The following is a 25,500-nucleotide window of genomic DNA, read 5'->3' as shown; positions in this document are numbered from 1 at the left end:
CTAGTCTGAGTGTAAATAAATGGCACGCCCTACCAACAAAAACAGCATTCCTGCTAAAAAAGCAAAAAATACTCCTATAGGAGCCAGCATAAAAGACCAGCCATAGCGTACATAAACAGCAAAGTCTGGGCAATCCATTTTTTTCATGTTTGTGTAGTTTTCCAGATCGGCCATCGCCTGGACCCAGATGACATACATCACAACTACCAGGGAAAACAAGACACCTGGAAAAGAAACACCAGGTTTTAACAACAGAGTGTGAGACAAATGCTGGGTGCATTTACTGCAATACTTAGAAACTCATCAGTGCTTGAGGTCCCTTCTGCAAGGCACAGTCAGCCACCACTGGATATTTTTTGCTTTTGGCTTCCTCTAACAAGTACTGTCTCCATCTTGCTTCTGGTTTGCACTGAAGTCATACTCCCACAGCAAAGGATATATCTGGTTTTGGTAGGCAGACTGAAACACAGGTGTGTTTAGGGACAAAATTCAGGCAGGTATTTACTATTTTGAATTCAGGAGCTGAGGGAGGGGGAAGGAGCGGGAACAAGACAGGACAGGAGGACCTGGAAAAAAACATCTACTTTTGCTTCCCAAATTCTGATATTGTTTCTATCACAGTCTTTTGGATGGGATATGAAAAGGAGAAACAGGTGGGAAATCTTTCTATCAATCATCTTCACCTCTCTATACTTTGCTTCTTTTTTCTTATGAAAAGGGCTTCGTTTGGAACATACTACTTTCAGAGTACTCTACTCAAACATTTTGCAGACAAATTCAGATGCATTTCATTCAAAATCCTCTGCATTGGAAGAGAAGTTCCTGGTATAGGAACAAAACCCAACAATAATGAAATAATAGCTATGAAGCAGGCTATTAGTACTAATCTCAGACTGGATACAACAGTTTCCTGGAATTAACCCACCACATAATTCACAGCCTTTTCCCAACCACTCCTCTGAAAAGCCTTTGGATTGTTTACATGTGATAGTAATAGAAGCACACATCCTGACAAACTTTGTTAATCTCTGTTACTGTACACCAGAAGGAGATAGAAGAAAAAAGTGCCTTCCAAAGTATCAGTTGCATTCCTAGTATTTCATTTCACTTAAGAGGAACGTGGACACTTGAGAAATGCAAGCCTGCAGCACAGATGCCCTAGCAGATCTGCTAGAAAACTGAGGGCACAAGCCTGAATTTTTTGCATGCTCCAGCCTGTACCCACTTGCTCCCTGAGCTCCAGCTGTCACAACACCATTACAGCAGCAGGGCTAATTATTCAACATTAAAATATTAGAGGGACACCACCCCATCATATTTTCATCCCATGATGCCTCATTAAAACCACAAGCCAGTGTATAGTCCTGGGAATGCTTATTGGCAAACTTGAGTCTGCAGGCTGTAGAGCAGCAGAGTATAAATCAAAGGTACTTGTGGTCTCTTCCCCATCCTCCTAAATACTTGCAATGCAACCTTGAACAAATGAGACACTTGTGGCAAAACCCACAAATGCACTTTGTAAGCACCCATGGATAGGCATTTGCTTTCAGACCGACTTGTCCTGGTAACCTTTCATGGTTACCTTTCCCCATTCCCACTCTGAGATTCTGTCTCACCAGCTCTTTTCCCTGTCCTTCCTACCCACTTACTAGGGAGCAACTCTTGTCATCACTCCCTCATTTGCTTCAGGCAAAATCAGACAGGCTAGCTGCAGCAGTTTAAATTGGTGATCTGGTGACATTCTTGTTGGTGCCTTATTGTCAAAATGTAGTAGCTTTACATTCTGGACATCCTGAACATCTGACAGGTGGGAGCTCACAACTCAATGTTTGTAAGCACTACCTTTTGAAGCCTACCAAAAATGAGCTGAAGTAGTTAACCTGAGGCATAATCAAAACGTGACTGAAAATCCCAAAGGATCTGCAATTTTTATGAGGCTGAAAGAAAGGAGAAAAACTAAATAAAGAGGGAGGTAGACACATTTCCTGTCTATGAAATATACCTCCAGGATTACATTTTTTTGCTAGGGCTAAAATTACTAACAAAGTTTAAAAAAAAAAACACCACTCAACTCTAAAAGGCATAAATTCAATTTTGAAAGTATTTTACCTAAGTAAAACTCAATTTTGATAGAATTTCATGCTGTGATTGTATTAAACATACAACTGGTGAAACAATCACAGAGAAGGATCACCTTAGGGCCAGACATAAAAAACGAGAAATTAAATTGAAGACTATCCAAATACGTAAAATTGAGCAGAAGATTCTTATAACAGAACATCTAATGATAACAGATAGCATAGCAACACCGGAAAATTAGAAACAACCAGAAGTAGTAACTTTTGATGCAAAAAAGTAAAAAGATTCAGGGCCAGATTCATAAATTGAGTTATTAGAGACATGGGGTTTGTTCAAGGTTTCAAAACTTCGACCAAAAAAAAGATAGTCCATAGATTTGGAAAATACATTGATAGTATGGCACGATCCATATGAACATTGGAATTTACCTCTTCAGATGGCTGTGCCTGTGCATTTTCAAATGACTGTAGTCTTCTATTTGTTCTCTACCTCAGGGTAAACTTAGTCCAAAACAATAAGAATTACAGAAAGTAGTGATGTATATTCCCTTACTGTAGCAGCAGGCGAGTGTAACCAGGCCCTGCACATCTGGAATGCTTTTGACGTCTGCCACCCTGAGCAGACACTAAGCTACATAGCCCAGTTAGTCAGAAGCGTCTGCCATTAAAACAAGGCTCATTCGGAGATGCTTTTATCTCGAGATGGGCAAGGCTTCAGACTCTTCTGGCAGTCTGAAGCAACACCTTCTATTTGGTGTAAGCTAGAGCCAACTCCACGTAGCTGCAAAATAGCAAGCCAGTGCTGCCAGTGGTAAAACAACTTGGTGGACGAGAAGCTCAATATGAGCCGGCAATGTGCTCTTGCGGCCCAGAAGGCCAACCGCGTCCTGGGCTGCATCAAGAGGAGCGTGGCCAGCAGGTCGAGGGAGGTGATTCTCCCCCTCTACTCTGCCCTCGTGAGACCTCACTTGGAGTATTGCGTCCAGTTCTGGAGTCCCCAACATAAGAAGGACATGGACCAGTTGGAGAGGGTCCAGAGGAGGGCCACGAAGATGATAAGAGGGCTGGAGCACCTTTCCTATGAGGACAGGCTGAAAGAGTTGGGGCTGTTCAGCCTGGAGAAGAGGAGGCTCCGGGGTGACCTTATAGCAGTCTTCCAGTACCTCAAGGGGGCCTACAAGAAAGATGGGGAGAGGCTGTTCAGGAGGGCCAGTTGTGATAGGACAAGGGGTAATGGTTTTAAAATAGAGGGAGGTAGGTTCAGGTTGGATATTAGGAAAAAATTTTTTACCATGAGAGTTGTAGAACACTGGAACAGGTTGCCCAGAGAGGTGGTGGATGCTCCATCCCTGGAGACGTTCAAGGCCCGGTTGGATGAGGCCCTGAGCAACCTGATCTAGTTGGAGATATCCCTGTTCCTTGCAGGGGGGTTGGACTAGATGACCTTTGAAGGTCCCTTCCAGCCCTAACGATTCTATGATTCTAACTTCAGGGAAGCTGAAAACCATCGGGTGATTTCACAGCAAGCTGTTAATACCTGTGTGTGGCAAATTGTTGGGTATGGAAATTTGCTGAAGAAATGTATGTCAAGCAGAGATAAATGTCCTTCCTTAAAAGAGAAGAAAAAGAAAGGGAGAATATGTAAACCCTCTTAGTTAATTAAGGCACTAAAGAAGTATTTAAGGGTTCTCACTATCTGCTAATGGAGGCTAATTAGTACATATATTGCTTAGTGTGTTCAAGAAATGTCTTGAACAGTAGAATCAGGCTAAGTAAAAACTGACCATGTCCTGTTGCCTCCAATAGCATTTCATTTGTTAGTGCTTCTTTTGTCTAATTTTCACAGAGTTATGATTTCAGGGAAGTTAAGCACTTGCAAAGGAGTTTACTGATGCTGCTGTATGTTACAAAAGGTAACAGAGAAAAAGGAAAACAGAAGCATTTCTTAACAGGTAGACCCTCTGTTTTGTCCATTTGGTCTTGTTTCCTAAGATGTTAGAGTACATTAGAAGCAGTGGTGAGAGCAGGGAGGCAGATCTTGTATTTCTGTTATCACTAATGCATCTACTTAAAATGTTTGATGTTTAGGGCCAGAGGCATTAGTTCCTTCCTATCCATTAAGCACTTCAGGTTGTGCCTAAATTTAAGCACATGTGCAAGCCTCTGACTTAAAGGGTTTTTCCTTCTGTATCTACACTGATAGCATCAAAATATCTGATCTCAAGGCGAGTTATGAGCTTACTGAATGGTTACTAGAGCTTAAATATTTATCTGTTTGTTAGATCCCAAAAGAATACTGTTTCTTTTCAGATTATATGATTCCATGTCTGTTTGCATTGTCTTATTTTAACAAAATGGAGGTACGCTAAGGGTTCAATAAAGGTTTGAAGAAAAAGCAGCATCAAGAACAGTCAAATAATTTGTTCAGCGGACTGAGTAGCATGTACATTTCAGATACACATAACATACAGAGTATTTTTTTACAGGCCATAAGATACCAATTTTGTCTACACATTATGAACTGTAATAGTAATTTCAAATAACAGTCAGCACTTTATATGGTGTTTACAAAAATACAGGTCAAAAGCTGGTTTCATCTCCATTTTGCAGAAAGAAAAACTGAGGCACAGAAACAACTAATCTGATATTCAGAGGTTCTAAGTACCCAAGCTTTGCTCTGGACTCTGGCTTTCAAAGGAGTTTTGTTCCTCAAAGCCAAGGCAGATTTGCTTAACATATAACACATACCATAGCAGAGCTGCTAATAAATACAAGTCTTCTGCCTCTCCATCTTTCTACTTTATGCATACATCTACATTATTTCTGTAACATTCTGCTTTGGTAATTTATCTGAGTCAGTGAAGTACCATTCACTGGAGTGTACTTAAACAAAAGGAAAGGCCTTGGACTGAAGGCAATTCAAAATCTTACTAAGCAATTGTCTCTTAGTCAGCTTAAGTGTTTTAAACTAGCTCCCATCACTGCAAAATCTCGCTGCCTCAATTTACATGTAGGAAATGTGGTCTTTTTGAAGACAAATCATATGTTGCAAAAAGTTTTAAATTAGGCTATTTCTTTACATCATCCCCGTTCACAAGATTTGGGCTTGATTCTGAAGAATCTAGTACAGCCACTAGAATACTAGTAACTCAGAATCATCAGCAGAGTCCCTGTTAAACTGAAGAGAGGTCAGAATTAGACTCTTCACTGCTAGAGAGTATTTTCTTAGATAAATTTTATGCTGCTTGTGGACGATGATGGAGAGAATGTCTCTATTTATATGACTACACTACTGCTATTCCACTCTACTTCTGTATCCACAAGCTTGCCTCACTATCTTGTCTCTTTCCTTCAGAATGTTAGTCATGCCAGTAAGAGTTGAGAAAGCATCCATTACAAGTGTAATAGGAATGCCTGTCCATTATGGAGGACAATATACTAAAATGAATATATATTTATTCTGAAAAATCTGTTCATGCACTCTTGCAGTGACTATTTGATGTGAATGTCATGAACTCTGATAGCCAAGCTCCATAGAAAAATTACTGAGACTGAAAAAAACACACCACAATTTCATGAAGCAAATATTTTTAGGAACAATGTGTATTACAATGTATTTCTACATTTTCAGCATTTAGACCTTTTGCATAGTGTGAGGATGTCCATTTGCCCTCGCCTTTTAGCAAATATAAAATAAAACAGCAGTTGCACGAATCAGGAATCATGGGGGAAATTATTCCTAGAACATGAAATATGTCTGAGAGAGATTAAGACAAATAAATACTTCCCTCCTCTTCCTTTTTCTTTATTTTTTCTATTTTGCATTTTTTTAAGAACACACATGTTTGATATACAGCTCTGTGCAGTGTGATAAGACATGGACTTCTCTGAGGTCACTCTTCTCTGTATTTTGCATTTATTCTTTTGAATTTCTTTCAAACAAATACTTGTGCATATTGCAGAGGAGAAAGAATACAGAACCTTTAGAAATGTCTATGAATTCAAGAAGCAGTTTGCTGGCCTTTAGAACTTATTCTTCCCACGTAGAAATGCCTTTCACTTGTCAATGGTGAATGGCTGTTTATGGCATGAATCTTTTACTATGCAGACACAAAGACAACAGGTGCTGGAAAGAATTATGTGAGCTTTTTACTTGTGCCTAGAAGTTTAGAACTCTTTATCTCACTTGAGGAAAACTTGTATGAATGTGTATATATACTCTTTTTTTCAATTGCATTTTCCTGTCCTTGTCCTTATTACAAATTCTACCACCTACCTTGGCCTCTTGTGACCTTTATTTAAAAAGGATGGTTGACATTCCACTCTGAAGTACATGCAGAGGATCCCACTTAAGAGTTATGGGAGTTGGCACATATCTCCGAAGACAGATTTTTGTCTTCATCTAAGAGCTAGAATTAAAATATCAGCTTTTTTTCACTCTTTTGGCAGGAAGCAGAAGTCATACTTCTAATCTTGCTTCTTTACAAGGGCTTGATTCTGTAAGGCTCTGTGCACACCCTGGCAGCTGGCTTGTTTGACATCAGTAGAAGAGGACAGTTTTCACCACCACCCAGGAAGGAACAGGCCCAGGGTAATTATGGACTTTGTTGAAGGCTGCTTTAAGTGATCATTTTATGGCAGCTTTCCCTTCTTTTCCTATGATCTTTGAAGCAACTGTAAGGCTTCTTACAGTTTTCACTACTGTAGCTGCTCTTGCTCCGTCTTCTGATATTGTAGAAATGGAGGTGAGAGCGTAAAGACAGCGCTCAGATCACTGAATGTGGCATCATTGAACTGATATGCACTTGCTCCCCACAGGTGTAGCATCTGTAGTTTCACCTGCAGCCTCAGATAGTTAATGTGGTTACAAAGCTTAGTAAGGAAAGTTGTTAGTCAATAAGCTGTCACCAATAGTAATAATTGTGTGTACCTCTCCATTTGTGGTAATTTCAGCTACACCACTCAATAAGAGAAGCAGACAGCCTTTATTAAAGATGAGGATGAAGGAAAGGCAGGTGTGTGTCTCTGGCATAGATCAGATGTCATAATTGCAATTTGGGTAGGTTTGCTGCTTTTCTGGGGCCCAGATACGCAGCACTGTGGAGAGGTTTCTGAGGCTCCTTTATCCCTTGGAGACCCTTGCTGTTCATCCACATGGGTCAGTGATGCTGGCAGAGACATCTTGAGTCCTTGGGCAGGTAATTACAGGACTCCGAGGATGACAGGTAAGGGCATGAGGCCCAGGTGATGATGGTCTCAAACCTGCTGCCCAAAGGATAAAACTTGGGCAAAAGTTGCCACACACTGTGCATCAACTCCAAGCTTTGCAGCTAGTGTGGCAAGCAGGGTTTTGGCTTCTGTGACCACAGGACATTCTTTGAGATATGAAGACTGCTAGGGAGAGATCAGACAAGATGGAGCAAGAGCAACAAGCTCAGTAACCTTGTGAGAAGAGACACAAGTAAGGACCATTGGTAGATGGATGTGAAAGTCTCCACATAAGCAAGAGGGAGGGAACGGAGAGCACACGCATGGAACAAAGCAGTGAGGGATGCTTGTACACTCCAATGAAAAGGCAGCAAAACTGAAAGCCCACCTCAAATGCCTGTACACAAATGAACTTGGTGTTGGAAAGACACAGGAGGAATTCAAGTTCGTGTAGTCACTGGATGATTGATAACACCATGGCAGCCGCAGACATGGTGAGACAACTTGCTTAATTGGAGTGCTTTGCTGGATGCATACAGAGTCTTTAAGAGCAAGCAGTTAAGATAGGGTGGGATGGCTGTAGTCTGCTCAAAGAAATATTTTCAATGGACAGAGTTCTTCTAAGTAACAGGAGCTTATGGACCAACCATAAGGTGGACAAAAAGGGTGGACAAGGTGGTTATGGTGGGCATCTGCCAGAGGCCACTCAATCAAGAAGAGGAAGTGAACTAGAAAAAGAGTAATGATTTCTGGTTCTCTCAGGGACTCAGACACCCAAATATCCTCTAGAAGGGCAAGACTGCAGTGCGCAGGCAATCCAGGCAGTAGACAGACTGCATCAAGGATAACTTTTGAAACAGGTGTGGAACAGACCAACTAATGAAAGTGCTTTGCTGGACCTGTTACTCACAAATAAGGAAAAACAGCTCAGGAATATGATAGATGGTGCTAGCTGTGGTTATAATGGCCATGAAACAGCAAAATCTAGTATCCTGGGATGAATATGGAAGGTTAGTAGGAGATTAAAGACTCAGAACTTCAGGACAACAGACTTCAGCCTGTTCAGGGAAGTGGCAGGCAGGATCTGAAGGGAGGCTGCCCTGAAGGGCAAAGGGATCCAGAAGAGCTGGTTGGCAACTTCCTTAAACTGCAAGAATGGTCCCTCAGTGTGCACGAATTCAAGCAAGTCTGGCAGAAATGAAAGTTAGCCTCATACAGAGCTGCACAAATAATACTATTATTTCCCTTTACTCAGTACTTGTGACATCATATCTGGAATATCGTGTCCTTTTTGAGGCCCCCTGGTAAAAAAGAGCTATCGATAAGTCGTCGTGATGACCACCAAGATGCTTAGGGGAATGGAGGACAGGGAGAGGCTGAGTGAGCTGGGGAGTTTTCATCTGGAGAAGAAAAGAGTCTTCATCTTTCTAAATGGAGTTCTATAGAAAGTGGGAATAGACTCTTCAGAGATGTGCACACTGAAAGGATGAGATACAGTGGTCACAAGCTGCAACAAGGACAATTTCAGGTGGATATAAGTTAAAAAAAAAACCCACAACATTTTTCACAATAAAGTTGGACAAACCAGGACAAGTGCCCAACTATGCTGTGGAGCATCAATTTTTGGAGATTTTTGGAACTTGACTGGATTAGACTTCAAGCTGCCTGATCTAACTTTGAAGCCAGCCCTGCTTTGAAAGGGAGGTCAGAACTGATTGTCATAAGAGGTTTTTTCCAACCTAAATTTACTCTGTGTCACTCATGATCTTTGTTTAGGCTCCTTCCACAGATCCCTCCAGAAGGCAAGTCTATATGCCTTAGCACAGATAAGGTGAATTGTTTCTCTGAGATTGTGTTTCTTACTACTGACAATAGAGGTTTAAGCAGTTGGTTCATAAAAAAACATTTAGCTTTTGGATGGCTAAACAGTTGGCACGAATCATGTTCCCGGTAATTTCTTCAGCTGCTTTCTGAACCCTAAGACGGCACAGCAGACCATGCTACAGGCTGTTCTCTTCAGTTGAGGCAGAGCTTTCATCTGCTACCTAATTTGTCACTTAAGGTTGCAAAAGGATACAGATACTTCAGTCCAATAACAGATGTCAAAATTGCTTCATCTAGCATTTTTCTTTAAAGATATACTAAGTAGGAAAATGGCTATCTTCCTCTCTTCTTACAAACTTCCACAGAACAACCACCGTGTCTAACGTCTTTCTTAGAAGCCTATTATCCTCCCCAGTATAACAGCAACTTGGACTTTGCAATAAGGCAGCATCCAGGTCCTTTCAAAACAATGTATATAGTTCCTTTTTTTCTTCAAATCAGTATGCTAGTATCTGTCTTACAAGAACTCTATCTTCATCTATGATCTAAGTCACATTACATCTTTTAACTTTCCTATTAGGTCTGTGTTTAAACAGATGCACAGCTGGCTGCACCCTGGTTACATATTGGTATGAGTGCCATATGTGCACCACTCCTCCTCACCCTCCCCTTCCATGCTCTGTTTTCCTTTGGGAGGCAGTAAATGAACAGGCCCTGTAGTCCTGAAGGAACTGGATAGAGGAAGGGGTCAGGGCAGCACGGAACACCACAGAGTATACCACCCTGCCTTTTAGAGGCAGGCTAAAACACTTCTCTTCCACATCAGGCTCTACCTTGTCTTGCTCTGCCCCCAAGTTATCTGAGATTTACGATATTACTGTTATGAGGAATTCCTGTTGGGAGAGAAACAGGTAGAATCTTCATGCTGTCATACCTTTGGGTCTAAGAATCCCTCCTACTCTCTCTCCATTTAACACAATGGGCTGTTGTTCATCAACACCATGAGAAACTGAGTTATTGCCCAGGACATCCCACAGGACATAGCTACTGACAATGCAAAGCATTTGTAAGCTCTTCTGATGTCGGTATGGTCTCTCCCTGCAGCATGGTTTTAATTCATGATATAATTAAATCCTCACCTTGGCTTTGTGAGTACACTGACTTGTGAGAAGAGTTGAAAGCAATAAACTTTTAAAAAATGTTTTTGTGGGTAATCTGAAGTGTTGGATAGGATAATGATATTTACAGTTAGTACCTTTTCCAACAGCTCTGCCCTACTGCTGTGACTGGGAGCAGATGTGGAAAAGCTTGGTAAAGAACTGTGTCCCCTTACCCGAGACAAAATGTCTTGTGTAAGCTGAATGGCTCCAGCGTCCTATACTTTGCCACTACCACTTCCTTTTGGCAAATCATAGCAGGATTTTGCTAAATATCTGCTTTTCAACAACAATGGATATAGTAAAAATAATACAGCTCTTCTCTGAAGCCCTGACCGAGAACAGTGCTGGATACACAGAGAGTGAAAAGTCAGGATTTCCTTCAAGAACATCTGTTCTATAAGGACAAAGGCTGAGAGGGGTAAAGAGACAGGCACAAGGTCACACACAGGGATAATAAAACTCATTTAATTTCACACACCTAAAAAAGTAGTCTCTCTAGATTCCATCAGTAAAGGAAAGAGAGGTGTAGGGTTCCTCCATAACACACCCATCTGACCAATATGAGGCCCCTCTTTCAGGATGAAACGAATCCCCAGCTGGGGGAACTTCTTGCACACATACGATTTTGACTGCCAAGTAACATTATTGCCTCCTGCAGGCCTTCTAGGAAAGCCAAGGGAGACTAGCCTAGACTTGGGAGATCTAACTTTCCCCTGCCTAAATGGGGGCGGATGAACTGACTCATGGAGGAGAATATACACGTCGCTTCAGACCTCTGCCCATCAGTCCCCGGTGCCTTCCAAGTGCCCGTTTCCTCTCCAACAGCCTCTGCTACTTTCTAGTCACAGCTGAGGTTTTTTATAGATTACAAATAAAGGAAAAAATCAGGACTCACATGGGCTCTTACTCTGCAAATTAATGACAAAAAGTATTGCAATATCTTTGGATTTCTGTCAGACCACGAATACTTTTTGTGTGTCTTTTAAAAGTGTGGAGGAGTAATTCTCAAAGGAGCAAATGCAAGTATGCAGGAGTTTTTTCAGCAATAATATTATAAAATACTTCCCACAGTTCACTGGAGGTCCCTTAAAAGGGAATAACGATGGCTAGCTGTCTATGCAGAGCTGCCAGGTGAAGTGGCTCAGCAAGGTCAGCAGGTCAGTAACGGAAAAAGAGAGAGCCCATGCCTTTTGGTCCTGACACAAGTGGCTCTGCCCCATAACACAGTACTGCTCTCGCAGGAGTGCCCCTCACCATGATTTATATAAAGGAGAACAGTGATTGAGCACATACTATCATTTACTGTATCTTACACACCAGTGTGGCATCTTGCCAGACTTTTCAATGTTAGTGGAACAGCATCCCAGAGGGCTGCCTGAACCGGCTGAATCCCGGGAGGGTGCACCCTCCACAGTACATGTGGGTTATGAGGAAGGAGGGAATTTGGTTATTTGTTTATCTTTCATTTACAGAGGTTTAGAGCTGCCACTTACTCATATATGACAACTATTTTGGGTACTCCAATCACGTTCAAAATGTTTCTCCTATATTCGTCATGCGAATGTGCTCTGCCTTCCGACTTCTTTAGAGCCTACCGTAACCATCTCTTGCATCACTGACAAAAAAAACTCTCTCCTTAGCTAAAGCCCTTGAGAATTTTATAAGGCAGCATCCTTAAATATGCATTCTTTTTCCTGCTAAAAAGTAGATTGAAATTGCAGTGTAATTCCATGATTTGTCCTGGATTTTTTTATCTTAATCCAAAAGTAGCTTTTAGAATAGCTTTGTGACTAAATAACTGTGGAAAGAATTGTCTCCAAGGCAGGAGCTCCACAAGACAAAGGATAGAAGCATATGCTTTTTCTTTCTTTTAACCATGATTAATGTAATTTTTGGTCAAGGAAAATGGAAGAAATACCTCATCCTTTCTATTCTTTAATTGACTGAGCAAACAGTATACCCACCAGCAATGATGAAAAAGCCTCCTCCTGCTTTGTACAGAATGTGGCTGGCAAAAGGAGCTGCACAGATGATGAAGAAACTAGCCATCACAATAGTGAGCACTCCCAGGAGCATAAGCACTGTCCAGAAACCTCGATAAACTGGAGAAAGGGAAGAAGGAAAAAAAGAATACAACAAGTGACATATTTGGCTAACAAAGATTTTTCTTTTCTCTTTCTCTTCTCAATTGCCTTATTAACAAATGAAACGTTCATTCTATTGTGCATATATATTATATATCATGTGGACCGAATTAGGTTTGAAGTCCTTATCTCATCATGACGGAAAATAGATTGTAAGTTACCATGAATTAAATCCATCTGCTTAATGTTTAGCAGTGACTTGTAAGATAGCAACTTGACCAAATTTATGGGTTTTAGAAAATGGTACACCAAAGCTATAGGAATGATTCTTTGGGATAAATTATTGGACTGGCAGGATACAATTGTTTTACTAAAATTGTCTGGGAGAAGCAGAGAGCTGTAACATCTTGGCATTTTTAGTGCTCAGACCATATTACCAATAGCAATCTGTAAGTTGTCTACAATTTACAACTGGATAATTCTCCTTATATATAATCATATTCAATAGAAGGAAATCCAAAGCAGGAGGGGGAGAAACAAAACAAAAAGAATAACCCATTTTTTTAAAAAACAGTTAAGTATTTTAAACCAGCCTATTCCTGCTCTAAAGCTCTTTGTATTTTATCAAATTTAAAATATGATGTTTCAGAAGTCCCTGTTAGATACTGCCAAGCAGTGCTGAATTAATGGATGCAGCTGGTGATAAATGAGACAAGAGTTTTGTGACATACTCTGGCCAAAAGAGTCTTTCTAACAATTATTTTTTAGCTGGCTAATTGCACATCCATTTAACAAAGTCATCATTTTACAAATATTACAAGAGTGACATAAATTTCTCCCATGAATTTAAAAATTGGTACATTAACACAACCCATTAGTAAAATTATGAGTTGCAAAGATCTCCATCGTCAAATCTGAAAATCTTGAAGCACTGACAATTCAGTCATTGAAAAACATTTCCACCCTACTGAGGGAAAGCATATAAGCCAGCTGGCAAGTCAGAAAAAGTGAGTCACAAAAGAAACTGCCACTTATCATTTGACAGCACCTACTTACTGTTATGGCAAAACACAACTAAGCAACTATTACACTGGTTCATATCCAGAAAGTTTCAAATTCATACAGCTTGTTTGAATATTTTCAGCTATTCTGGAATAATTCAGGTTTGCTCTCATCTGAAATTTGAAGGTGCACTAGACATTATCAGCTTGTGCTTCACGCTAATGTGTTCCAAAAATCTATAGTTTTTAACTTGACCAGCGTAACTCATGTTAAAGTATACACCATCTCCCTTTTATCAGCTTTGTAAATGTATTAGCTAGATCACGTTCACTACATCCCATTAGCCACAGTTTTTAAATAATATCTTTTTTAATTCAGGCAAGCATTCAGAGACATAGTTTTCCACCACACCAATCAGCAGATTTAGGCATGGGAAGGATGAATGTGTCTCAAAGTAGCTGGCAGAAGGGTTAAAAATGTGTTTTGGTTCATATCCAACACAAGTCTTCTTTCCACATAAATAAAAAAGAAAGGAAACAGTAGGTAAGAAATAAAACCATAGCTCAGTAAAGCAGCTAAGTGTGTGTTCTGCTTGAAGTACTCTACCTCTTACAGGATTTAGGCACCTATTTAAAGTTAAACACATAGTTAAATGTTTGACTTAATGCAAATGGACAGTGAACGGAGACCTAGAAAGGTAAATCTCTCAAGTCCTTCAGTCTTGGGTCTCTGAAGCAATTTCATATTATTTTACTCATGGGGCTACTTTGCTAAGCTTCATCGCAGTCCCAAGTCCATGGGACATTACTTCCTCATTTAAAACCTAATACTGCTAAATCAGTCTATAACCACCCAACTCTTTTACATGGATGGCCCAAGGTACTTCAAAGTCATGCTACATAATAGGACACATCGGCCAAAATGGACCTTGAAAAAGCTTTCTTTGATATCATTATGGTCAGTCACCTAAGTCATACAGCTCTGCTTCTATTTTCTGAATGGATGAGGACACAAGCTTCTCCAGCATACAGTTTCATTATCTACTCTTCCTACAGGAAGCTTTGAAGTCTGCTTTCAGTGAAATTTTACCAGAAAAGCTTGATTTGTTCAAGTATTCCTGGAAACTGAACACAAAAGGAGTATAAACTTAACTGATGAAAATTTGTTTAAACTTCTCTGTACCTATACAAGAGAAAAGCTGTTACTCTGCTCTAACAGCATAACTAGTTTATGCATTATATGTGAAATACTCATTTGACCTAGCTATCATCTGAAATAAGCTTCCATTCTATTTCTCTAGAAATAATTATTTGCTTTAGAGACTCGTGGATAAATTCTCATGATCTTAATACTTGTTTAGCCAGCTAAGCGTCATTAAATGTCAATTAGAAAATAGAGTTGACAGGTAAAAAGTCTGCAATGTTCCCAGACCTGTGACTTTTCAAGTGAAAGACTACTTTCTCTAATCTGCAACACAGCAAGTCATTAGGGTCATTTGTGGCACAGGTCTGAGGAAACATCCTAAGAGCATTTAGACCTTTTCTTTAGTAAGGCATTTAAAATGTAACTAGTTTTCTGCAAAGAAGGTTTCACTTATTTCATACTCAGACCATTTTCACTTGGACCACATTTCCCATCTTCTCTGCCTAGATGGACAAGATCAGTTCCTGCAGGGCTATTAATTCAAAATTATTATGCAGCCCTACAGCTGTCATTTAGCTTAGCTGGCATCTATAGATGAACACAGAAGAGCTGGTTGAAATTAAAACTACCTAAGAATGAACTTACTCTTGAAGGCAAAGGCTTTGCTGCTGCTCTGAGATTGAGGTGATTCTTTACAGATAAAAAGTAACAAAAGATGCTGGTTTGCATCATGTTTCTTTAAATCCCTTGAAAAGAGAAGACACTGTGATCAAAGAAGCCTGTTTCAAGAAATAACGTTTCAGTGTACCTACACAAGATGTTAAGAGATGTTTGCACCATTTCAAGTCTCACTGAGGCAGTTCATAAGGTAGCCCATGTTCTGGTTCAGATGACAAGGAGTATCCTTGCCTCAGGGTACTTCACGAATATATATTTGAGTTAGCTACATCAAGTACATTCATTATTCCAAGTATTTCCTACAGTAGAAGAAATAAAGTCCAAGCACTACCTCAGAGGCCGAGGTAAACCCATCTGCAGTGTTAATCTTAGATACCATTGCTCTGTGTCGCAAGAGTGCTAAACAGAAAGTTCTGTACCTTGCCTTGGTAAGCTGCCCCTTCATTGGGTACAACATTTGCCTTGGCAATGACAGGCAGGTCTAAAAATAAAACAGTACTTAAAAGAAAATAGGAGTACACACAGTATGCTTGTCTCTGAGCTCTGCGCCCTTCGGCCTCTATACTATGGGAACATTTTAGCTGCAGTATACTCCTCCAAAATTGCATGACCTGCAATTTTCCCTTGCTACTTGCTTTTCTCCCTAAAGAGCCTAATTTGGGCTGGAGACTTCTGCGTCATTTGCTAATTCCTCTGGAGACTTCTGTATCATTTGGAAACTAGAAGAAGTATCTGGTTTTGAGTAAGGAACCAAATTTTCGAGAAATGGCTGAAAATTATCAAAAGCTCCCTTTTCTAGTACAGTAGATCCCAGCATCGATTATAAACTGAAGCCACAGATTCATATTTTAAGATGTTACTGGCATGTGATATGAAAGAGAAGCAATAATATATTTGACAAAGTTACACACCGGCATGCTTGTTGTGTTGTAGCCCTGCACACCTCAGAAGCTCTGCAATGGCTTATTCAAGAACAGGTTAGCTAATGACACAATGTGACACCCATTGTCAACCAGAGATGTTAACATCCACCTCATGAAACCATACTACATATTTTATTGCCCTCGCTGACTTCAAGTGTTTTAAAATCATCAGCCCATGGATTCTCTATGGCCCGTCAAAAAAAAAAACAACAGCCCCTTAATATTGAATTCAATATAGAGCACAAATTATTAAGCACTACAAAGCTGAAAACATTCTGAAGCATGTGTGAGTACAGTACTGCATAAACATTACCAAGAATAGGCAAAATGACTCGGAAAAGTTGCCTTGAATTTTCACCCACAAGCTCACATCCTAAAGTGAACCTTTCCTGTGATTTGACTGTGGATTGTATTTTAGAGTACGTCTCTTTTACCTCTCTATTTAATGCAAGAGATATCAAAATGCTTTTGACCAGAGGTATCAAAATGCCACCCACAATATAAAATACCATGAAAGGTGAAGTACTTGAACTGCCTTAAATCAGGATTATCTTCTCTGCAGATAAAATCTCAGCAGCAGCACGAGGGACACACCTGGCAACACAGTAAACCTTGCAAAACTTAAATTCTGAGTTTCACTCAGTACCCTTTACTATCCCTTACTAGGAATAACATTTTTTTTAAATCACTTTAACAGTAAAACAAATACAATATTCACAGTATGAATACATTGCTTTTTTAAATACTTCTTGCTTTATCGCTGCTTGGTGGCTGGGGAGTTCTTTAGCAAATGTACTGTATTACAATCTCTCATGGGCAATTATGTGACTGTATTACATAACAGCATTTTTTTTCTCTAGAAATAGGCTACTGCTAACATTTCACTGTACAATTTTTGCTTTTAGATTTTATTGCTGACATTTTCCAGATTACTTTAGGTTAATTTCAACCCAGTAACAAACCTGCCAATAAATTTGATCACACCATTTTAGATGTAATAGTTGCTGAACAAGAATTTTGCTTCAGTCTTATAAACATTCTGTATTCTACATTATATTAGGTACTACTTCAAATGCTGGCAATGTGCCCAGTGCTGGACAAAATAGGATATTAATGGTCAGGAAAAAAAGGACTAGCAGCTACAAATCAGAGTATTAAACTAATGTGTCAGTGCAGCCCCATTAAATGGCTTCCAATTTAGCTTCAGAAAGTGCTGGGGCAATTTACAACAGTTAAGGAGCTATTGTTTATTTTCAAATAAAGTTGAAAAAAAAAACCCTCAAAAATAAATGTAATGACTTGACTAAGTGCTAGACCTTGCACTTCTTTTCCTTTGCAATAATCTCACTATAGCCAATGGGACTACTTGTACGAGTAAAAACTTCGTACATTTTTCAAAAACAGGCCTAGTATTGTCCCGTAGTAAAAGAGAGTTTTATGAAAGTGTGATAATTCTTGAATATCAATGTTAACTAATCTAATGGCATGATACTATGTATTAATCTAGCCAGCAATGAATTGTTACTTAAGTACTATACTATTATGTTTTCAAAATAGTCTGACAGGATAACCAATATGATTATGGTCATACAAATATTTATTTTAGAATGTAGAGATCACTACTCCGGCACTTGTATTGTATGGGTTGATTTCATTTTTTTGATTCCTAGCTTGTAGCTTGTTGCATGTATGTTTGTGAATCATCATACAAGTGAATGTGCTGGCAACACCATGAGGTGCTGTCTAAGTCTACATAATAGCTGCACACTATACCAGCTGTCACTATAAACCACTGTACCATCACAGAAAGTCGCTAGAGTCAGGCTTTCCCTCAGTTCATGTAGTGCCTATTTCAGGTTAGGATAAATGACATGGCCTGCAAATTTCTTTTAGCACATTAATCATAAACGATGGCTTGCACAGCTGTGGACTGCACCTTACCGTGCAGGTAGGTGAAGTTCTCCCCACTCCACCAAGATATTTAACAAAACCAGTAAATGAACAAAACCTTTATAACTCCCAAGCACAAGTACAGGCTGGGCAGAGAATGGATTGAGAGCAGCCCTGAGGAAAAGGACTTGGAAGTGCTGATGGATGAGAAGCTCAACATGAGCTGGCAATGTGCACTGGCAGCCCAGAAAGCCAACCATGTCCTGGGCTGCATCAAAAGCAGCATGGCCAGCAGGTCGAGGGAGGTGATTCTGCCCCTCTACTCTGCTCTCGTGAGACCCCACCTGGAATACTGCATTCAGCTCTGGGGTCCCCACCATAAGAAGAACATGGAGCTGCTGGAGCGGGTCCAGAGGAGGGTCACGAAGATGATCCAAGGGCTGGAACACCTCTGCTATGAAGACAGGCTGAGAGAGTTGGAGCTGTTGAGCCTGGAGAAGAGAAGGCTTCGGGGTGATCTTATTGCAGCCTTCCAGTACTTAAAGGGGGCCTACAGGAAAGCTGGGGAGGGACTTTTTACAGGGGCACGTAGTGATAGAACAAGGGGCAATGGATTTAAACTGAAAGAGGACAGATTTAGGTTAGATATAAAGAAGAAATTTTTCACTCAGAGAGTGGTGAGGCACTGGAACAGGTTGCTCAGAGAAGTTGTAGATGTCCCATCCCTGGAAGTGTTCAAGGCCAGGTTGGATGAGGCTTTGGGCAACCTGGTGTAGTGGAGGGTTTCCCTGCCCATGGCAGGGGAATTGGAACTAGAAGATCTTTGGGGTCCCTTCCAACCCAAACCATTCTATGATTCTATGATAACTGTGATTAAAAGATACAGGAAGCTGCAATTTCAAAGCAGTGCTATCTAACCCTTTGAAGAGGACCGTGCATCTGACAGTAATGATGAAAAGAAACCTGAGATATCAAAACATGCATTCAAATCCCCAATATATGCATCACTGTAGGCTCTTCTGTCTTTACATTCCCATCTAAGGCTATAATTCTTGACACCAAGAGCTCATAGTCTAGATTTGCACAGCAGGATGAAGCAAGCCTTTGATCTAAAGCTTTGTAAAGTGTGTTAAAACACTAAACTAAACTTGAACGTCTTCAATCTTTGAGTCTTTTGGGAACTATCACACAAATACCATAAAACCAACACACAAAAAGATGTAAATAAGCAAAGAGGGGATAGATTGATCATCCTTTGAATTCTGGCCCAGAAAAGCTCTCAGCCAAATTTCTACCGATACTAAAGCCGAAGGACTTATGTCAACAGAGAACTTGGTCCAGACACTGCACTCAAAAATCATCAGAGATTTTATATTCCTCAGGAAAACCTTATCTTTGCCTGAGCATTTCTAACTGGATGGTAACATGGCACTCTACCAACAAACCACACTTATGTTTCCACTAGGGGCTGGAGTTAAATCCAAATTCCTCTGATAAGGTCCCAAAGTCTCTTAAGCCAAACAGCCTGTAAAAGAAGTCACATGCCTTTGCTTGCTCAGAAACTAACAGTTCTGTTAACAGAAAGTTAGAGATTTTTAGAAAAAAATTGTTGTATATAGGTGTTTGATTTTTCTAATGAAGTTTAAAACTTTTTATTCAGCTGTTTGTTTTTCTGTGAAAGAGCAAACTAAGTATTTTGCAGATGACAGAATGTTTCTTCTTATCCACTCCTAATTAAACTAGGACTTGAGGGACTCACTAAAAAAACAGTCATAGACACGTGTGAGAGATTTCTTTTTTTTATCTCTGAAAGTGAATATGTTGACAAAACTATGAGCCATTAAAATGTTAATATTGTATCAAGAAACAGTGGCAAAACCAAAAAAAAGGACAATCACTTTCAGTAGTGCCCTTTTGTTCTATATTTAGTTGATGTAAGGTATTAGATGCAGCTAACTGGATATACAAATAGTCGATGAAATCTTGTTCTTCATGAAATCAAACTGAGGGGTTTTGCCATTAGCTTTTACAGAGAACCATTTCCTTCAGTGTGAATCAGGAAGAAGAGGATAACCTTCTAGTATTACTTAACTTATCAACTGCAGTTGCAGCAAGGTTTTAAAAACTTGTTTGCCAAATATAATGGGCAGGACTGCCAATCTAGACTAAAGGAGAAGCAAGTTTTGAACAAAAAGAAGAGATGATGGCATAACCTTCTTCATAAAAAGTTACGAAAGATTCTTGAACAAGCATGCCTGCTCTAGTAAATAACAGCATGGATGCTGAAAATCAACTGGAGGCATAAAAAAAATCCATACCTCTTCAGTTTTAATGAGCTCGAAAGCAATCCAACTGTATCTATTTATACAGCAGGAACGGCTCTGAATATATTCTACTTGGGCCAGCATCTATAGTACAGTTCGGTCTATTTTTAATCTCCTATTATGAAATATAGATAGGAAAATTATATTTGAGCAGTGGTTCTTTTGGCAAACATTAACTAAAATTAATTAAACTTTTGATGATATTCCTTCTCTTTTCCTTATTCTTTGTTTGTCCACTTCTGTGTAATCATGCAGTATAATTTGAAGATCCCTTGTGAATGTATGAGTGAATGGTGGAATACAAACTCTGTCTAGATTATTAGGACCTGATGACTCTGTCATTTTCAAATGGAAAGATAAACTGTTCTAGATGTGCTGTGAAGTTACAGATTAGAGCTCTGAGCGGTGAGGTCTGAATTCTGCCTGGACAAACAGTTCATAATTTCTAAAGATTAACAGAACCATTATCGGTCCAACTTATTTTCTTTTCATGTCTGCAGCATAAAAATTGGATTCTGAAGACACTTCAATGTTAGCAAAGGCATAACTACAGCTTCAGGACAGGAAGGGATCACTTAAATCACTGAGTCAGTGGGCTCAGAGACATGCAGCATCCACACATCGCAGGTTATTTAGAGAGACATATGAAATAGGTATCAGAAGTGATTTACTTCAAATATGTTTGCATAAAGCCCTTGATGTGATGAAATGTGATGAATATTTTTAAGTGGAGTTGTTAAAACAGCTTTCCAGGTATTATTCAAACATAAGGTTTTCAGTTACTGTGTATCTTCCATACATATATACACATATGTATCTCTGTTACTGCGCTAGAGTTTCTTGGTGTTAGTATCTCGGTTTAACACGGTGTTTTGAACTATTATAGAGAATATATATAATTTTAAAAGAGTTTAGTTCTCAAAACAAAATGCCCATTGCTACAATTTTAGGACACGTTATTTATGTATGGCACACACTATGCAGAGTAATTTTAGTGCCTCAGCTTCGTATAGCATCAATGGAGAGAAGATGGTACATCCAGTGGTCAGTGCAGTATATCTGAGTTAACTGAATAAACATAAACTTAGACAGTATCAAGGCCCTTCTCCTCTTTCCTCATAAAGTGAAAATACAATATATTTCCACATGTGGTTATTTATTTAACGAAAAAACAGTTTTGTTGGAATACATGAGAAGAAGTACTTGTTTAATGCATTCAGCCCAAGGAAGAGACTTCTTATGTTGTATAAAAATGCACTAAAAAAGGAAATGTCTCTTTTTTTAGAAATTAATTCCACTCTGTCATCACACTTAAAGCTAAGCATTCATTTAAGTGCTTTGCTAAATAGTAGCTTAAATATGCATGTTGTAAAATTGTGAGAAGTATGAAACACCACAACTCTATTAATTAAACTGTGTGGAGCGATAAGGTTGTTTTATACTGAAGTATCCAAATTGTTTTCTTGAAACTATAGGCATTGTAGCCATTTGCAGCTGAAAAAGTACTTACTGATTGCAGAGTTATAGGAGGTTGCATTGTGTTCATCTCGAATAAGAGGAAATGGTGACAGGTAGGCATGTGTACAATTCTTAGAAGGTGACTGGTTTGCTAAAAGTGAAAGAAAGCCAAAGGTTAATATTCTGCTGCCTTAATAATAAAACATTTTAAGTCTGTTCTTCAAATGGGCGAACTGGGTTTTGCAGGTCAAGATTCCCGGTTCTTTCCCAGGCGATAGCTTACAGATGATTTGGTTTAGTAAGAGATAACAGTCTTGTTACCCAGCCAAGGATATTTCTTAAAGGGCAACACAGATTTGTACTACAGGAACAGCAAAGCAGCCTTGCTAAAGGCACACTGCAATTTATGTGCAATGAATACGTATGCTTTTATATGCATATGTACCTATCTCTTGTGAGGATTAATTATGTCCTTCTCACTATTGCATGGCCCACAAAAAAAAAAACAAAAAACAACAAAACAAAAAAATCCCCCAGGAAATTACTTTTTCTCTTGTGAAAGAACAATGAAAAATACCAAGATTCTTCAGCAAGGTTACAGTCGCAAAAAATATGAGTTTAGTCTATGGAATCAATATCCCCAGAGAAAGGTTATTTCACCTTTTATATTAAATGCTTATAAAAACATCACCTTCTTCCTTGCAAAAGATAAAGGCTGACTATAGCTTAAACCACATTAAAGTTTCAGAATCCTGACAGCAGAATTCTCCAGATAAATAACAAGGGAAATTAACTACAGTTAATATTACATTTGCCACCTAAGACCAAGCAATATAATTTAGCAAAATAGGAGTTATTGAAGTCAAACCTGAATGATAGCACTCTCTTTTCACAAGAATTGTGTAAATCTTGCAATAATGAGAGGGAGCTCTGTACCTCAGAGGTAGGGTCAAACACAGGAAAAGTTTTGTCTGATTTCCTCTTCATGGGAGATTTTGGTTGTAAAATACTATCTGATCTTTCAGAATGCTGGCAGGTAGCAAAAGAAAGCAATGGGTTATCTGTGAACTCAAGAATGGAATTTTTCTGGAGATGGTGTTTCCTAATTGCCTATGTCCTCCTTAACGCACTTGTAGAACAGGCTGGAGAAACTCTCCAAGTAAAAATTCATGGGCCATCCTAAACACTAAGCTTTTTTTCCCTACGTCACAGAAGTAAACAGTCTGTTCAACAATAAGTGGCAAGAGACTGTCTTGATAAGAATGGGCTCATGTTAACAGGGCAGCCACAACTCACAGCGTAAGTTGATAGTTAAACACGTATGATTTGGTCCTGGAGTTTCCTTGAGTACAGATTACAAAAATGTTTGTCAAGAATTTATTTTAGGGTAGCTGAAGAACCTGATCACCAAAGAAGCCATGTGAAATCTAGTGATCTATAAGATGGAAAAAAACCCCACAACAATTTTGACAACAAACTACTGTTGATAACGTAAAGGGAAAAAAAGTTACTTACTATACCAGAAATTCCACATGCTGGCATTATTGTCTCCTACATTTCCACTAAACCAGCACCTCCAGAAGAAACCTTCATGATGGAAAGTGGCCTTCTCCTCCTATGAGGTAGAAAAAAAGAAAAGCCATTATCATACAATTTTTAAATGGCTGAAAGAATCAAGTTCAACTGAAACTAGATGTTGAGGTAAAACACACCATCTTCATAATAAACAAAGTTTGTCTGAATATAGGTTAGCTATAGCATATCTAAACAGTTATACTTCCTTTGAAAGAATGTCATATTGTAAAAGTAGCATCAAAAAAGACAAATTCATTTTAGAGTTGATTACAATCGGTTACACGAGGTTTTGTAGCAGGCTTGTAAGCCTCCAGAAGGTTAAAATCAGTATATCCAAAAATTCATAAAGAAGTAAATTCTTACAAAATAAACACATCCAAGAAACCTACATATATAATTCTCATCATAAATAAAAATGTCTATACTAACCACAGCATCTTCAGGTGCTTTCGAACACCTTCCTACTTCTGTAGCCAGAAGCCAATAATCAGTTCCAAATGCTACCAAAAAAAGCAAAACCCCCAGAGCTGCAAAGAAGCCTCCAAAAAATATCCCCACACTCAGTTTCATTATCAAAGTTATCTTGAAAAAAAAATTAATTACTTAAGAAGTACAAAAAATAAAAATTTTGGGGAAAGTGACTAAAAAGCTGTCTGGAGAACACAGCTCACATCTGAAGAAGTTTCTCTTCGATTGACTTTCTGTCTGTGTTTCCCAATGCCCTGTAAGTTGATGTGTGTCTCCTAATTTGTGTTCCATGTGGCTGACTCAAGCCTGACAGATGAAAAGGACCTTCTATTTTAGGACACTGATGGCAGAGCTTCATTCTGTTTCTCTGTCTGGGTGAGGCCAGTCAGAAATAGCTGACCTTCCCCTAACTAATCAGGGATTGACTTGAAATATTATTGCAGCTGGTGCATCAACATCAGTGGAGATGGCAATGAAGTTGCAATGGCTCTGTCCATCCACGTGAACTGCGTTACAGGGCACAGCAGCAAGGACTTCCAAAGTTCAGGCTCGGTGGTGAATGATTCCTTGGCTGCTAGTGAGGAAGGAAACATACGCAACGCTTTGGAAGTTATTGTAATTCAGGTTAGTAAATGAAGGCTGAGATTTTTTATATGGAACCTTGAAAACATGATAGCCAAATTGCAGCGATGACTTTGAAAAATCCTTTTACTATAAATCCTAACTTTTATTACAAATCCAGTTAGTTTTAAATATCTACATCTTATCCTTAAATTAATAGCTTTAACAACACTAAACCAAGCATTTAACCACTTTATTTATTCAGATGCATCTTATTTGCATATACTGTTTGCATATAGTTATTTGTATATACTTATTTGCATATAATATTATGCATATTGCACATACAAATGGATGCAATTAAAAATTTCTCCCAGCACCTGATAAAGAAACTTCAATATTTTTAAAACAGAAGACACTTTCCCATACGTGTTCTTTGGCCATTTTGGAAGGGGATGAGATATCACACTTAAACTCCAAGGACTCTCTGCACAAGAAAAAAGCTTTTCTAACAACTGCTTTTCATGCCAAGAAGGCCTTCCAAACATTTCTAGTGGATTACAGGGCATGGTCCTGTGGAGATTTGTTGAATTCATTATGCAGCACATCCCGCAGTCCTTACCTAATAAATTTCCACTGGTACTACCTATCACCAGAGTAGAAAACATTCCACTGAATTCCCATGCTGGGAAGTGCTGGGACCAAGAGAAGGATAAATTCAGTTTACTCCACAAAACATCTGTCACAAAATTTCATCACAACAGTCTTAGGTTTCCAAAGGGACTCTTACTTCCAATATCCCAGTATCTGTTTGGCCAGTGCAGCAGAGTGCTCAAGGAGACCAAGGAAAAGACACTCTTTCTACAACCTCTCCTCATTTCCAGACAGTGTGTCCTGAGTGTTTTTATAACACTACATTATCTGCCTAACACCATGTTCGTATTTGTTACAAATCATATTTTATTCAATCCTGATACTATACTAACTTCATTCACAATCACATCTGATATTTTGTGGCCTTTTTGCACTGCACGGTTCCAGTGTATGCAGAACAGTAAATGAAGTTTTAGTCAAACAGGCTCTTTTTGCCGTATTTGCTTTCCCTAACAGCCACTGATGGAGTT

General features: G+C 39.1%; 1 protein-coding gene across 1 annotated transcript; it reads right to left on the bottom strand.

The window, feature by feature from the left end:
- Positions 1-23,917, bottom strand: TMEM182 (transmembrane protein 182). The gene is made up of 5 exons (XM_009982352.2): positions 23,777-23,917; positions 23,288-23,387; positions 21,825-21,923; positions 12,235-12,372; positions 1-224 (listed from the first exon to the last, which is right to left on the bottom strand). Exons 1-5 carry the CDS (start codon positions 23,915-23,917, stop codon positions 1-3), a joined length of 702 nt encoding a protein of 233 aa, XP_009980654.2.
- Positions 23,918-25,500: the final 1,583 nt, after the last annotated feature.

The sequence above is a fragment of the Tauraco erythrolophus genome, chromosome 1 (assembly GCF_009769465.1).
Source record: "Tauraco erythrolophus isolate bTauEry1 chromosome 1, bTauEry1.pri, whole genome shotgun sequence".
Taxonomy (NCBI): Eukaryota; Metazoa; Chordata; class Aves; order Musophagiformes; family Musophagidae; genus Tauraco; species Tauraco erythrolophus.
The sequence above is the reverse complement of the archived record's forward strand: the minus strand, read 5'-3'. Positions and strand labels throughout refer to the sequence as shown.